Genomic DNA, 17,341 nt, shown 5'->3' on the forward strand with positions numbered 1-17,341 from the left:
AATTTAAAAAACCTTTATATTAAACCTAGTATTGCTTTTCAACTTTTTGACGCATTCGTGGGTGCGACTTTAAATTATGGTTGCGAGATATGGGGATTTGATAAGTTTATCGAAATAGAGCGTATACATCTTAAGTTTTGTAAAAGGCTCCTAGGTATCAAAGCATCTAGCAGCAGCATGGGAGTATATGGGGAACTAGGAAGGTATCCACTTTGCATTAACAGAAATGTTCGTATAATAAAATACTGGTGTCAACTTATCAATTCAAATAACATAATCATATCAAAATTGTATGAACGTTTCAAAAGTATGAAATTATGAAAAGGTAATTGGGCTTTAAATGTGAAGAAGTTATTGGATACCTACGGATTTTCATACGTATGGGACAATCCCTCTTTGGTCAATCTCGATACCTTCCATATTGTATTTAAGAGATATTGAAGACGAGTACCATTTTATCATGATATGCCCAGCCTTCAATTCACTGAGAAAAGAACTAATCAAAGCCTACTATTATAAAAGACCAAGTATGTTTAAATTTGTTGAATTAATGGGTACTTCAAACAAAACACAAGTAAGGAACCTGAGCAAGTTCATATGTAGAGCCATAATGCAGCCCCACCCAGCTAACTAACCCTGGATATTCAAATATTAACTAATAAATTTCCCTTCATCTAGTAGTTGGGTAAATAAACTCGTCCTTTTAATGTTTGATGATCGTACTATGTTCATCCTCAACATTCGTCTGTACAAGTTCTTATTACATTCACCTTATTCATCATCTGAACATGTTAGCCTAGCACAACTTAAATATTATTGTTGCATATTTTGTAAAATGTACAAAAAATAATCAAATTTTGTACAATTACCTTTTGTTTTTAAATTATATATGTTGTACAGTTTAGTATATTTCAAATACTTCACGTATAGTCTTAACGCATGGTCGAATTTTACTTATCTTGAACAAATTTGTTAAAATATTAACTTACTAATTTCTCTTCATTTTTTTGTATCAAGTTGTCTTGTACAACGTTTAAATAATTGAACTATATTTATGGTTTTCATCCTCCAAAATTTCTATGAAAGTTAATAACAAATAATTGTTTTCATCCTCTGTATATGTTAATCTAGCGAAACACGAATACTATTTTATTGTTTTTTTGTTTCTTATTAGTATTTGTAAAACAAATCTTTATTATGTACAACTTATTAATTAAAATCATGTATGTATGAATATGATCTTTACGCGATCAATATGATATTTAAATATGATATTTAAATATTCTTATTTGTTATCACGTTGACATAATGCTTTGTATACATGTAACTATTTTGTAAATGACAAAAAACTGTAAAGTTTACGTCAATAAAACATTCTGTCTGTCTGTCTGTCTGCTTTAAATTTGACTTAGTACACAATTTATAAAACAGGACAGTCTTTGCAGTATACATTTGTGTCACTCCATTGTCAATTCATACACACCAATGAAATAAACATATGATGAAATGAAAATATCAGCATTAATAAATACAACTTACAATTCTGATCAAATATATCATTAAAGCTCCAAACAATACGAGTATATGAGCATATGCTGAGATCCTGAAACCAATAAATATAAATAGATTAAAGAAACGTGTAATACATATTAAATGAGGCGGTGTTTACTTTCTATACGCTCTTTGGTCGAAAGAATGCCTTTTTATCGAACGGGGTTCTGGTGCCATGTTTGGTTATAATGCAAAACACTGCTCGGATATTCAGACGCTCAATTGTCCATGATTTTGTCGAACTTTTGGAGTTTAGTTATGGCCTCATAGTTCCATGGTCACTTCTTACCAGCGCTGGTTTTCATCTTTTAATTGTGAATAACATCGTGTCTAGTTTTTTTGTTTCTGACTGCCTTGGTGTACGGTAATGTAATTGATTCATATCAATCACATTGGGCTCGAACGGAAGCTGCGGAATGTTCCTGGACGCTTAGTCGCTTGGTCAATTGCCAGTCTCAGCGCTTTTAACCAAAAGTTCCAGTGATTATTAGCGACATGATCGTCCTTTTGGTCTAACCGATCCTTCCATAAATCGTTGTCATTCATTAAGTCATCATAAAGGTCGTCGTAATCCTCTTCATGATGATAATTCTCTTCATCGAAATCGTCGTCTTTTTTGGAGATTGACGGTAAAACGTCGGGATTTCTGGTAACTGGGGGATTTACTCTCGGTGTTGCTGAAGTTGACGCAGGGGTAGTCGCTGTCGTCATCGGCGGAATAAAGGCGGTTGTCGTGTCGGTTATGTTGGTTGTGGGAACAATCTTTGTTGTCGCATCAGTCGTTGTAATTTCTGGGACCGTCTCTGTTGTTTGCTGTTCAGTAAAAGAAGAAATTTCTGTTGTTGGGTTTCCGGTTGAACTAGTTGTTGTTGGATTTTCGGTAGATGCAGTTGTTAATGGAACTTCTGTTGTTCGCTCTCCGGTATAAGTAGTTGTTGTTGGAGATTCTGTTATTGGTTCGGCAGTAGTAAATACTGTCGTAGCCTCAGTTTTTGGCTTTTCGGTAGTGGTTGCTGTTGTCGAGGCTTCTGTTGTTGTTGGAATTTCTGGAGTTTGCAGTTCGGTAAATGTAGTTGTTAATGTCGGAGCTTCAGTTTTATGTTGTTCGTTAGAAGTTGTTAATGTCGCAGCTTCTGTTGTTGACTGTTCGTAAGTAGTTGTTGAAGCTTCAGTTGTTGGCTGTTCGGTGGTAGTTTTTAGTGTCGGAGCTGCAGTTACTGGCTGTTCGGTAGTAGTTGGTAATGTCGCAGCTTCTGTTGTTGATTGTTCGGTAGTAGTTGTTAATGTTTCGGCTTCTGTTGTTGGCTGTTCGGTAGTTGTTGTTAATGTTTCGGCTTCTGTTGTTGACTGTTCGGTAAGAGTTGTTACTGTCGGAGCTACAGTTGTTGGCTGTTCGGTAGTAGCTGGTAATGTCACCACTTCTGTTGTTGTATGTTCGTTAGTAGTTGGTAATGTCGTTGCTTCAGTTGTTGGCTGTTCGGTAGTAGTTGGTAATGTCGCATCTTCTGTTGTTGGCTGTTCGGTAGGAGTTGGTAATGTCACAGCTTCTGTTGTTGGCTGTTCGGTAGTAGTTGGTGATGTCACCACTTCTGTTGTTGTATGTTCGGTAGTAGTTGGTAATGTAGGAGCTTCAGTTGTGGGCTGTTCGGTATTTGGCTTTTCTGTTGAGGGCTGTTCGGTAGTTGGCTGTTTAATATTTTTCTGTTCGGTAGTTATTGTAAGCTCTGTGGTTGTGGGGACGGTTATGGATGGATCTTCAGTCGTCGAAGTAGGTGTTTCCGGAGCGGCAGTGTTTGCTTCCGTTGTGGTCGTGACTGTGGTCGTCGGGGTCTCAATTGTAGTTGTTGATGCTACATCAGTGGTAGTGGTAGTGGTTTCGGGATCAGCGGGGACAGTTGGAAGAGGGGATGCGATGTCGCCGAACGCAATTTCCGGTTTCCAAGTTTCCACCTCGTCAGGCATAGGAACGGGGATTCCTATTGACCACGATGGGGGCCGTATGGTGGCACCCGTTGCCAGAGCGATGCATAATGAGCCTGTAAGAAAATGAAAATATAGAAATACATAAACGCGAACAAACAAACGAACATGCGAATGAATGAATCATTAACACAAATCAATCATATCAAAATAAAAATCGTCATGCAAATGAATATAATATTGATGCAGATAATTATATGATAATATGTTCAAAACATACAATGATTTAAGTAAACAGTATCAATATTTGTGTAAGAAATTTTTTGTACACTATATTATTAAATTATATTACATGTGGAACACTGAGACAGCAACGAAACACTAATTGCATGATTAACATTCGCAACACTACACTACTGATTTGAATGTAGCAAAAAGAAACAATAAAAACACAACTTACATGATAATAACGTCCGTAACATAATAACACTTGCGTGGCTTTAAATACAAGAAATGCGATGAATCTGAATGTATAGATAATGCAATTTACTGACCGCTTATTTATCCATTTGAAACGCATGCGACATCACATATCACGTGACAAAAAATCAACGTCCACTTAGTAACGCGTTGGTCACGTCCAATAGTCACTGGTCATAATAAGCGTTTAGCGAGGCGTTACGCACGTTAATGACCGCGACGTATATAGACGTAACGTAATGCTGACGTGAAACCGTCCAGTAGTTATGAACATTCGTCATAAAAATATTATGTTTACTTGTTGTTTACATATGTTTTGGGGTTGTTGTTAACAACAGCAGCAATATTTATTGAACAAAATACTAGTTTGTGATATTTTGAATTTTAGGCGTGTTCATGAGTAATTTATATACATGAAGTGACGTGTAATTGTTTTCACCACATTCCGGCTGTATGGTGGCTAGCTTATGTCCGTTCGATGGTAAAATTCTTTTTGGTGAGTGCTTAAATAATTGCATATGTAAACTATGATTAATTCCATGCGCGTATTCTATGAAGACGAATACTGGTCCCACGATTACACAATTGTTTGCTGATTCTTAGTTTTAATAATGAATAATAAACATCTATAATAGTTATAATGAGCGTTGTCTGCAAATAAATAAAAGTGACATAAACTGTACGCTTCTGAACGTTTTCTGCGATAAAAATTTTATGAAACATTTTTCCGTGATAATAATACTCTTAACGTGATATATTGGAGAGCTTATCAGTACCTTTACATTTTGTCCCGAATACTATTATAGGGGTTCATATGTTGCATGTGAATGTATGTCAGAAGTAATATGTGTTTACCCATGATAATAATTTTTCGAGCAACTATCAAGATAATTAATTTTTCTGACGCGTGTGATATATACGGAATATTACGCTAGTCAATTGTTCCAAGAGTTTGTATCACTCGAGTGGCTTGTGCGATGACGTATCACACGAGAGGCGGAGCCTCGAGTGTGATGCGAAATAGCACAAGCCACTCGAGTGATACAAACTCTTGGAACATTTGACTAGCGTAATATTCCTTTTATTATATACAACAACTAACAAAACAAGTGACAATTGTATTGTTTACTTTAACAGAACTGACAAAACAATGACTAAAACGGTACGCATTTTTTTTATTTAAGACGCGTATATCGTCGCGTTTTATAACAAAAGCGTTGAAACAATATACACTCCCACTTCTATCTTCCATGTCTTTATCGAAACTTAGTTTAAACCACACTATTTTATTGTATTCATATCGAAATATACATTTATGCATGATAAACACACACTCAAAAATACGTTTTGAATTCGTTCGGTGTTTTTAACAAATAGTTTACTGTTAAAAAACACCACGTCCGACAGGTCCTTAAATTCCATAGAGTTTAGATAAAACTATTGTGTTTCGTCACAGGAATGACGTCACACGATGTACTACGTAATATATTTCGTAATATAAATATTTCTATATTCGGTGCGCGTAATGTGACGTCATTAAATGGGTCGAAGTAGTCCGGCTAGTATGGTAATACGGAATTGGAAATAGCGAGTAGCGTTATACGGGATTTTTTATTTCAACGATTGATACAACCTGTATTTTGTTAAAAGCATTAAACAGGTATATAATAAATTTTTGTATGATAAGATTATAGGGTACCGCGAGTTGCTGCACCAGGTTTGACTGGTACAATGTAGGGCACTTCCATTCGTGATAAGTAAGTGATGACATGTTTGTTAGCTGAATTGCATAATTAATGGCGTATACCACAATTTGAAACATGGCTTATTACAGTCGGTGTTACTAGTACCACGCTTGTATATTATTGTTTTGAAGTTTATTTAGGTCACTCGGAGCCTAATCGCGTTGCACTATTTGTCCAGGTAATGCTAGTTTTGAGCAAAACTAGATCAAATTTAACCCTGCTCCCTCAGCAATCGCTAAATAGCTAATTATGTGCTTTTCACCCATACGAACCGGGATCGATTCCAACTTCTCATGTTGATTGTGTTTATCGTTGGTGGTCGCCATAACGGACTGGCGGGTTTCATCCGGTAACACGTACATACCCAACAACATCAGCATAGGGCCCTAATAAATAAATATTTTAGAAAAACAACAACAACAAAAAAATACAACAAAAACAGTATGTTGAGCGTAATTAATACCGCAACATGTGGGCACTTCTAATGCTTTCAAAATGTATCATATCGTTATCATATTTTTAATTTAGTCAAATAAGGATCGCAACTTTGAAATGTCTAGTAGCACACTATTTGGGTAAACTATTTTTTGAAAAACAAAACAAAACAAAAAACAACAACACATTATTACCATATGAAATTTTATAAACAAAACATTATTATTATTGTATTCACAATATTACATTCTAATAAAAAAAATAACTTAAACCACAAATGCTTGTGAAAACATCAAATGTAACAACTATTTTAGCTGAACGATATCATTAGGTATGTTCCGTCTCTGGGATGATTAAATAAGATATAATATTATGGCAATAAAGCTGATCAGATATTCATCAGATTTCCGCACCTAACACTCGTAAATAAAATAAAATAGTTTACTTCATAATTTGTATTACGCTCGCAGGGTTCATTTGCTTCGAACCCGTTTTTTTGTTTAATATATTGACTCAGCTGTTTTTAGCGAGTGCTTTGAATGTGTAAGTAACGCCCATAATTATTTTATGAAAATCAATTGTTGATAATTGTCTGTGTTTATATGTACGTTTACAATTGCCTCGTAAGAATATGGCAAATTAACTAAATTAAAGTGATGTCGATTTGTTTGATGTTGTAAGAAAACATTTGTTTTGTATACTAGCAATCTGACTGGGCTACTTATTAGCTGTAAATTGTGACGTTACTTTTACTTATTCTCTATTATTGTATTAATGTAAAAACCTTTTCCAAACACATTTAGACACACGACAAAAAGCGATACATAATATGTTATGTTATTTCAACATGGATACTATGAAAACAAAATAAGCGGATATTCATTTATAGAGAGCGCAACACAACTGCTGATATCCAATTATTCAGGTCAGTTTAATCTAACAGATGCACTGTACGAGATATTTGCAAGTAACGCATGGAAAACCATAAATAAGATTGAAGCTGCACATGGTATTTTAATGTCCTTCGGCTCCGGGAGGCCAACACGTCGGGTTATGAAAAGTTCAAAACTGCCGTGTTGATCCACGACGATCCGTGACGATGGCAGCATCCGTGATGATCATTGATGGTCCGTGTAGCAGCGGTATAGGGTACGGGGACAGCCTATTTATGCATTGGTTAGCCGTATGCGTCCTTGCTAGTCGGGGAACACATTTCACGTTGTAAGTATATGGTTTTCATGGTATATTTAATATGTGTTTAGTGTGTTGAATGGATAAACTGTATCGGTCAAGGCGTAGGCATTTTATCCGGTGAGCCGAACCCGATAAACTTTTCCCATTCAAGACACTAACCATCTATTCTGTTTATCCTAATGTTTTCATTTTGTGAATTTATTCTTTGCTTTAAATATTTATTGTCATGGATAAAAATAACAACTCGATGAAACTCAATAGCAACCGTCATTAGTTAGTTTACTATGCACAAGTCACGTGTCAGCTAACCGTATATCCCTTAGTTTATTCCACATCTCTTTATCTGACAGTAAATATGGACATTGAACGGATGAAAATAACTAACTGCAATAACACATGACAAAAATGAGTAATATAAATTTATTACTATATCAGACGCCAGGAACACGAAACTCTGCATGAGGAAGTTTAGCCAATCGGCCATGCCTTTTGTGGCTGAGCTTTTCTTTATTGTTTAACCCTCCTGACAATCTCGTACCAGTTCTTCAACATAGACTCTGACTCCAGATTAAGCGTTACTGCGTTTGGATTCCAGAGGTCTGTATGATTTGCTGTGTTTTGTATTTGTTCTTGCTCATCGTGTGCAACTTACGGGGCTTCTTTCGTCGATCGGCCATGTCGACACTCTGTTCATCTGAAAGGACGAATGGCGTCTTCCTTGTTTAGCATCTCTTCCTTTTTAGCGTCAGTTAACGTGGTTGTGCTAATTTATGTATATCTACCTGTGATGCTGATGACGATCTTGATCTGGGCATCAGGCTTGTTTCTTCTAGTTTCTGCTGTTCTGGATCGGTAGCGGATGGTTTTCATAACGATTGTTTGGGACCTGGAAATGCCATTTTTACAGTACGGTTCATTTTGACTGAAATTTTCCGTTTTAATATGTACACAAAATACGCGGTTACAAGTTCGGGATCGGATTGCAGTATAATGGAATCCCCGTGTGTGATGGAGTCTCTGTGTGAGGCATTTCGAAGTTTATGATGAGTCGATGACCTTCCGTGTTTGAGGCTGCATTATGTGAGAAACTGGATAGTGGAGAGATTAATTTACTTCACTCACACAATTGTGGACGAATTTTAAATCATATCGTTATTTCCAGTTATTGTTTGTTCTAAAATATTATATGATTAGTGTGGTCTTGTGCTGTTTGGGGTGGGGGTGGGGTGGGGGGAGCGAGCCAGAATATCCCGAGGAAACCCCATCTGTCCGGTTTGGTGACCACAACTCACATGCTGCCGCAAACGGGTATTGAAACCGTGTCACCTAGGTGAGAAACTTATGTACCACCCAAACAGCCTTATTTATTGAATCACCAGAAATCAACCTGCTTTTTATATGATGTATTGTCGGTCCGGAGCAAATCGTGTTTGTTCCGTATCGTTGCTTTGTTTATCCGTGGCGTTGTCGTGTAGGTCCGGGATAGTAGGACCGTGTAGGTGACGTGTTGGTCCGTGTTTATCCGGAGCTATACGTATCTTTGCCGTGTTGGTCCAATGCAGTCCGTATGGGTGCCTTGTTGATTGCGTGTTGATGTCATGACTGCCGGTGTTGGAACGGGTTGGTCCTTGTGGAAGGCGTGTTGTCACCGGCGTCTTTAAAAGACCGTCAACGCTAAAAAATTCCAAAAAGTCCAAGGATTTTCTCTTATCTTGATCCGGGGGCTTTGGGACGATCCGGGACTGCCGAGAGTCCATCTGTGCTTATATGAGAATGCGGCTTTATGTCATGTTCTTGGTGTGTATGTGTTAATTCAAAGATTATTTACGGTTTATCTCCGTATCGTCACGAAAATCGTATTGCTCTACGTATTGAATGCAATAAATACATTTTGATAAGAAGCCAATAACTGATAGCTTTCATATCGGTGGTCTATTATTTGCTTGCCATTTTTGATGCAAAAACTGTTTTTATTTATTTATTTTATAATTAAAAGGACTTAATGCCACGCTGAGTGATTTCAAGTTTATTTCTTTTCATTAAACCCAAAAGAAATGGTTCTAGATGGAATATAGAATATGACATAAAACTCGATTCATATCACTTCATTCGACTTTGAACATTTATAATTTCTATTTAATCATTCTAAAGTATTTAAAATTTAAATTACGTATAACATTTTTAAATACACATCCTATGAAAGGTATTTTAAGTAGGTTTTTAAGCATGTTCTGCTTTTATACTTTCACTCTCAGTTTCTCTTCTTAAATAGTCTGAAAAAACTTAATACGATTTATTTGTCATGATAATTGTCCTATATAAACACTGTTTCATATCTCAACAACTGAAAAAGCAGACAATTCACAAACTTTATTAGCAATCACGATGATCATTATTTTTTTTTTGACAGCTTTGCACCAGATTCTACTTCTTATCTCGAATATTGTAACTACCCTTCTGTAGAACACGCCAGTTACGGTCATAACCTGTTCAGAAAGATAAGTTGGTATCAACAGTTTATTTTTTATAATATCCAGTTCCCCGACAGCCCTTTTCGGCAATATTTCGCATTCAATTTCATACATGTATATTTAATATTAAATGCATGTAAATAACTAAACAACGAATATACTTTCACACAGAAAAATGTAAACGAAACGTATAGCAGAAAAGAGAATACCCACGGTCCCATAAATCTTATAGATATTATATAATACTATAATATATAAGCAAATACGTGACGATGCGACTGAAAGAACCGGGTAATATATTTATATACTTATAATGCCTATAAGATGTCAAGATTTATAGGAATAATCTAGTGCAATGTGATTATAGCACATAAAAGTCGAGTTTTTTTTACGGATAATATAGTCTTCACATATCATACACAATAAAAAAAAATTCATGAAAACTATGCACGCTTAATTAATACGTTTGTGGTTTGCGTGAACATCGCATACTGGTGGCCTCGTTTTTAAATATTCAATAAGTAATTATTCACTTTGGTGTAACGAGTGATTATGAAATGACGAGTGTACTCGAGGCTTGTTGTTGCGCAAAAGCAATGGATGGGAAAACAACCGTCCGCGTAAAACAAACACATTCATTCGGCGTTGAAAAATGCATGCAGCTCTTAGTCACATAGTCTTCAAAAACGCAGGTCATATTAGCTTTTACGTCTTCAGTAAAAGGAAAAACCTCTTTGTAAGACAACAAAAATGCAAGCATGAAATCCAAAAACAAATTTGTTTTTTTATATTTTACTTTAAGCTACGCGTCAATTTATGTACATCCCATAGTAGCCATATTGGTTGAAATTGCGTCGGAGCAATTACGTTCACTTCTTTATTACATTGATAGTAATCTAGAATTTATATATAATGAAGAAAGGCGGCGACGAGTTAAGAAAAAAGATATGTATCGATAGTCTTTCTCTATTCTGATTAAGTTGCAAGTTTCGTTCGCCTATAATACCTGTTCTTGCTTACTTTAAAGTGTTTACACGGAGTCAACTACAACAACTTTAACTAGCATCGCCTCGATTCCGTCATTTCTTTTTTACCGTCACAGACGTCCTTGGGTGACACTCGATCAGAGTTATCGGATAGAGCCGCCCCTTTATGGCCCACTATACACCATTACCCGAGTTTCCTACTAGACAGTAATTCTTAGAAGTAAAACAATGTTGTTCTTCGAACCGCAATTATATCTGAATCAATGTCTTTTGTGTACATGTATATCAATTTATTTTTAAATGTCAACATTTGCGAGACGTTACCAGTGCACCTAAATCATATATATAGATCAAGACAATTTTGTGTACGTCTGAAAAAAACTTTCTTATTAACTTATTTTATAATTATACGGAATTAATTTTCCTCTTAATACATCAAAATGTATCAGTCAAATTCAAATATAAAGTAAAAAACATGCACCTTATTTTGTTTTTTTATTATTATTTAAACTTAACTCACGCTTTACAAGCATGACTCATATTCAAAAGATCGTTAACAAATTAAAAATTAAATATTTTACGAGTCCGATTTTTGAACTTTTGCAGCGTTCCGCCTGGCGAAACGCTTTAAGGCTAGTATACATAAGCACAATCATGATAAGAGTAAACACCAGAACAGATGTCTTTCACATCGTCTCTTTCCTCGCGCGCTTTGCAGTTTACAACGTTACTTTCACGTTAAAATATAATCGCTATTAATCAAAACATTTTGTACAGCAGATGTAATCTGATGCGGAACGTTCGATTCATTGAGTAATAATTGCTTGCTTCAAAATATTAAATGTAAAGCTGATTGAGCGAAAATTCCTCACATGCAGCTGTTTACCGATAGTCATAAACACTAATGGTTTAATCATATCCTTCAGTAAATTTGTCCGGGCTGCCTTTTTTCGTAAGGACCATACTATTTAAATATTTGCAAAAACACGTTGTTTCTAGTAATTCAACAACGGGGACACATATCGCGATAACTGCGTCAGAACAAATTACCGCAAAGATATGTCTTAAAATAATGCTTCGAGAGCGTGTCAATTTTTTCCTCATCACATTACTAACTGACATACCAATAAAGCCATATATGTTATTTGAGGATAAACATGTTTAAAATACATGCACTTTAAACATGAAAGTTGTGTGTGTGTTTCTATTAAGTGACCACGTGGGCTATTAAATCAGATGTTAAAATCAAAGGCTGTGAATTGCGCATTCTTAGGCAATGTCGCATGATTGATCAGTTGTATGTTTTTGTTGACTGTTTCGTATGTACATAATGTCGCTAAAACAAACATTAGCGAAATCATGCGCATAAGTTCTTGTCTGCTGGTGCAACTGTCTGCAGTTGTCTTTTGTTTCATTAAGTCTAAAGCTATTTATTATAGCGTGGCTTCATAGAAAGCCTAAAGCTGATTCGGACGCTCTCGAGTCAGTTTCCTAAGTATGTCACGTTTTTCCAAACTAAAACGGGAATTGTGATAATAAAATCTAGATAAATCGCTCCCCTTCTCGAACATATATGAACGTATTTAAAAATTGCATGTAAATCGCATAAACTACAAAGACATACTTACACTTAAATTAATACTTTTTTGTAGCAACGAATGCTGCAATTTATATTTATAACATTCTCATGATAAACAAAGTCCTACGTTGGTTTGTTTCAATATGAAATTTGAATTATGAACCGACAAATGTATAAATCGAATAATTATTGCGACCATTTCATGGCGCAATGAAAACAAACAATATTTAGTTTCATTCAATGCGTTTAAGTATAGCTGAGTATAGCAAGCCTTATAAAGATATATACAAATATTTGATAATTTCGAGCGAATAGAAAATCTCAAGAACGAAACAGGTTTTATAATAGAACACACATAGAAAGCAGAAATGCATGGTCAATAACAAAAGTATTATTCAGTGTTATATTGTAAAAGAATATACACATTTCGCTCCTTTTGGGCTGAGTCAAACGGGATATATGTCTACTCTTCTTGATTATCTTCTATCAGCTCCACTGTGTTACTTAAGCGGATAGGATTCATTTGGTTCTGCATGGTTTGTCGATTGTCGTAATAATCGATTTTCCAAATCAGACACTTGCAACCAGCCCCATATTGTGACTAAGACACATTGCTGTTTCTATGAACAGCAGGACGAGAAGTAGCGTTCACATATGTATGTCTGTCTTGCACGAATACTATTGCATGACAACTGTAAACTGCAATCGGTAAATATTAAAGGAATGTATCGTTTGCGGTTTTCTTACCTTTTCACTTAACGGCACAAGTACACATATATATCTTATCTTCTGTAAATAAAAGAAACTATTCAAAAGAGCCTTACAAAATAACTCTCAAACAAACTATTTAACAAAATAAATTAGTTGTTATACCCGTTCGGCTGACTCTGGTTCTCGGTCCTCGAAGAACAGCATCCTTGTTGTTTGCAGTAAATAATCAATCCTACGATAATCATTACTAGAACCACTGCTCCAATTATAAGCAGGATATGTTTGGTAGGCATTGTATTTATCGATTTAACTGAAGTGGAATATAATTTTTTAAAGAAATTATTTACTTTTCACTGCATTAAATATCTTCAACAATCCATCATTCTCCGTTCAAAAATGTAGTAATTTTGCGTAACATGTTTCAAACAAGAGTATCCTTATCCATAAGAATGAAGACATAATACGATTCAATTAACATCATTTACTTTGTATTGAATAATATTTTATTTCGCCTCGTCTAAGTCTTATAGATCATACGTTTATTTATGAACACCATATATTAGTAAATATAAACGCGTAATTTTTGGAATCTTAAAAACTCTAGTATCCGCAATAGCTAAATTAAGTTCATTGACTCATATTGTCTCTATTTAGCATTCAGTAAATGTTCTACATGTAGATTCCATCATTCAGTTCTAGGACGCGATAGTTTGATATATTTAACAATTCAGTTTTTCGCAAGCGATTAAACTATGACTTAACGTTTTGCATAACATATACTTAAATAGGTCACGATCATAAACTGAAAATGAACATATATTTAAAAAGGTCAAGATCATAAACTGAAAATAACAAAAACGTACTTTTTGTTACAATTATGAATAGTAGTAATAATTAAAAAAAAAGTTTGAATTGTGTACTTTTTATATTTTAATATAAATGATATTTATTCTCGACACTTAGCAGTTATGATGCAAGTAACTGCGTTTTCATTTATTCAAGTTATTTGTTTACAACAAAAATTACAGTAAATAAAAAGACCGTTTTTTTTCAATCCTAATATTTTGTTTTTAGAAATATCATGTTCAAAAGGCACTATGCTCAATCAATTATTGAAACGGTATCAATAAAGCCGTAGTTAAGAATAAATTCATAACTTATTAATAACTTCATGAAGGTAGCGCACCCATAATGAGTTCCCGCGATTTTTTCAAAGATTAAACAGCCTGTGTAAAGTTGCCGTGGCCGAGTGGTTAGGGCGATTGACTTGAAATATGTTGGGTTTCCCGAGCAGGTTCGAATCCTGCCGACAACGCATACTTTTTGCGACGCGTTTTATTTCTTTTCTAACGTAATTTGATTTGATATAGCATGTAAGGTATGTTTATTGTTAAATATCTTGCAATTTTTATGCACATTCTTCAATTTGAAAATTAAAACAACGTTATGGCTAAATTTGGTTATTTACTGCTAAAAATACGAATCATGCATGTTGCATGTTGCATTTTTATTTTTATTTCCAAAAGTAAACGGTTAATCTGTCTATTTCTTGGTATCTTTGCAGTATACAGTGTATCTATTAAAACTAAGTTCAACATATTACTTAAATGATACTATTTTGAATTTTATGGCACTTTGTTTTTAACAAACTCAATTTCTACTTGGCTGAAACCACCTCCATTTCATGGCGCTCTTCCAAAAATAACAAGTTATAAAAAGTAAATGTCTGTAAAAGAATATTTATTTCAACATGTTTAAACTTTAAACATTTTTACTGCATCTGTACACACCAACTGCATGCCCATATTTGGAAATCTGGATGAATTATGGAACTTTCATATACCCCAGGGGTGCAAATAAACTGGACAAAAGCCGAGCGTGAGGGGTGGTTTTGAAAAAATCAGTATGTTTTTTTTTAAAAAGCACGTACAGCCTACCTTAAAATTTGCATGTAGTTCAGTGTTATTAAATAAAATACAACAAACCAACCATTTATTTTATTGATTATGCCATTCTTTAAATAAAGTTTAAACGTAAAACCTATTGAAATAAAATAAAAGAAACTTCAAATATTTAGCGATTGACGTACCACAAAAAACGCAATTAGGACAGATTGGTGAAATCAACAAGGAACAATGTGTATTTAACATTTCACCACCACGAAATAAATTCAGATTATGTTACAAATTATAACATTTGAACACAAATTCGTTCATTTAGCAAACAATCCATTCAATATTGAAATATTGACGATTACTCTTAAAACAGTTGACATGGTATGTCTGATAAACTGATGAGGGTCGGGGGAGCATCAGATAATTAATGAGTTGCATGTTGAAATGTGTATCACGTACGAACATGGGCTTGCCTTGTGTAGCAATGATGCAATAGATCAGTTGAATGACGTATTCTCAATCTACGAAGTATATGTTGGGCGAAAATTGTGGGAGAATAATGACTGCAAGCAACATCGTAAACACAAGAATTACATAAATAATAACATAGAGATGCAATCACAAAAAGGATAGCTCAAGAGTAACTGAATTTATCACAGAGGATTATTGTCGATTGTGAAGGTTCAGGTTCGACTTGAATATTTAAACATACACGTTATTTTTACAGTAACCTTTTTAGATGACTTCGTATTGATTTGAGTTACTTAACAATGATTTTTTTCTAATTATGGCATGTACTATTTTAGGAATCGTATTGACTTGTACAATTTTCGTGTTTCCATGCCATTACTGCTGACACCATTCCATATTTATCAACGCTTTCTTTACCTGTGACCGACTTTGACCTGCATACGTCACTTTTCATCAAAACTCTGATAGAACCAGCAGTTGATCTTGTACCGAGTTCATCATGATTCTGCTTGCAACTGGTAATTTAAGCTATTATGTTTCTTTTACCGAATACTACTATAACACGGCATTGTGGTGTGTAGTGTTCGTTCTACGCGTCAATATGTTAGCATTTATTTTTTAATTGTTATTCCGCAAAGGTACATCTGATTTAGATCGTTTTAGACGCGCATTAAACAAATTCTGTGTGAGGTTCGTTTAGCCCAAATACTTTGCATTAACCGTTAGTTGGCGCTTATCCCAGAATATAACATTGTACGTTTATGAGAGATTTATGTTGTACGTTTCTGGGGTGTCACTGCATGTTATATTATATTTAAAAGTAAAGGCCTTTTTGTTTGACGAATTTAAATACAATAGTCATACTGTTATTTGATACATTTAGTATTGACACATAATTTATGAAGAAAACCTTAAATAATGAGGACAATACTATACGATGTATTGATAGTAATAGCATACTACATGTGTTCTGCACACTAATATTGTTCGCGGTATAATTGTAATACAAGAGTCATACTGAGTATACTAATAATACAATAATAAGCAATCCATTCAAATGTATTGTTGTGAAATTATTATTTTTGTACCAGAACACGAAAATTACGGTTAGTGTAAATATTCAATGTGTGTTTGAATTATTTGATTTTTTTTCATATTTTCACTGTTCAAAACATGTAATAAAACCTTTAATTAGAAAATAAATATCGACTGCATCAGTGCTTGTTGAATCTAGTTAAAGTACTTTTTGAGTTGTCGCAGGATATATAGTTTTGTTTTTTTTGTAACCAAAGCGACCATTTTTTTAAACATATTAACTTGTATACCTTGCATATGTTTATTTTTGTCCTTAAAATATCCGGCGTTGTAATTGGGTCAAAAAGTGATCTTGGTGACAATCTTGTGGCTAGAATTTGAAATACGCTTGATTTTACATTTGGCGACAGCATTGACTTATAAATGCTGATTTAAAATATCATTGTGATAGTTTTCAGTATATCAAGGAAAAGCAAAGACGTTATATGCACGTGCTAAAAGGACGTTTTCAAGAACACAATAAGCTAACGATGACAAAATAAAAATCAATTATTGATTGCATCAACGAAACTTAAACGATATTTTGTAAAGTGCTAAATAACAATATTTCAGATCACTTCCCATTGCAACATGAATATGCAAACAAATCTGAATGAAAGCAATAACAGTTTTTCAGAGGCGAAGTAAGAAACGGCTTACCATTATAAAGAGAATAATTTCAACTCACAGCATGTGGTATTAAGCTGTACACAACACCTTAAGAATTTAATTGATTTAATACAAAATGCCGGAGATTGTTTAAAAGGAAAATGAAGCAGTGCACGGAAGGCCTGTGCATGCGTTTAGTTATATAGGCAACCACTATGGT

The 17,341-nt window shown here is 34.5% G+C and overlaps 1 protein-coding gene across 1 annotated transcript; it reads right to left on the bottom strand.

Moving 5' to 3' along the window:
* Positions 1 to 1,938: 1,938 nt before the first annotated feature.
* LOC127852518 (mucin-2-like) lies at positions 1,939 to 8,195 on the bottom strand. Its single transcript, XM_052386475.1, has 2 exons — positions 8,108 to 8,195; positions 1,939 to 3,587 (listed from the first exon to the last, which is right to left on the bottom strand). The coding sequence occupies exons 1-2, from the start codon at positions 8,193 to 8,195 to the stop codon at positions 1,939 to 1,941; spliced, it is 1,737 nt and encodes a 578-aa protein (XP_052242435.1).
* Between the last annotated feature and the right edge of the window lie 9,146 nt (positions 8,196 to 17,341).

Source organism: Dreissena polymorpha, chromosome 12 (assembly GCF_020536995.1).
Source record: "Dreissena polymorpha isolate Duluth1 chromosome 12, UMN_Dpol_1.0, whole genome shotgun sequence".
Classification (NCBI taxonomy): domain Eukaryota; kingdom Metazoa; phylum Mollusca; class Bivalvia; order Myida; family Dreissenidae; genus Dreissena; species Dreissena polymorpha.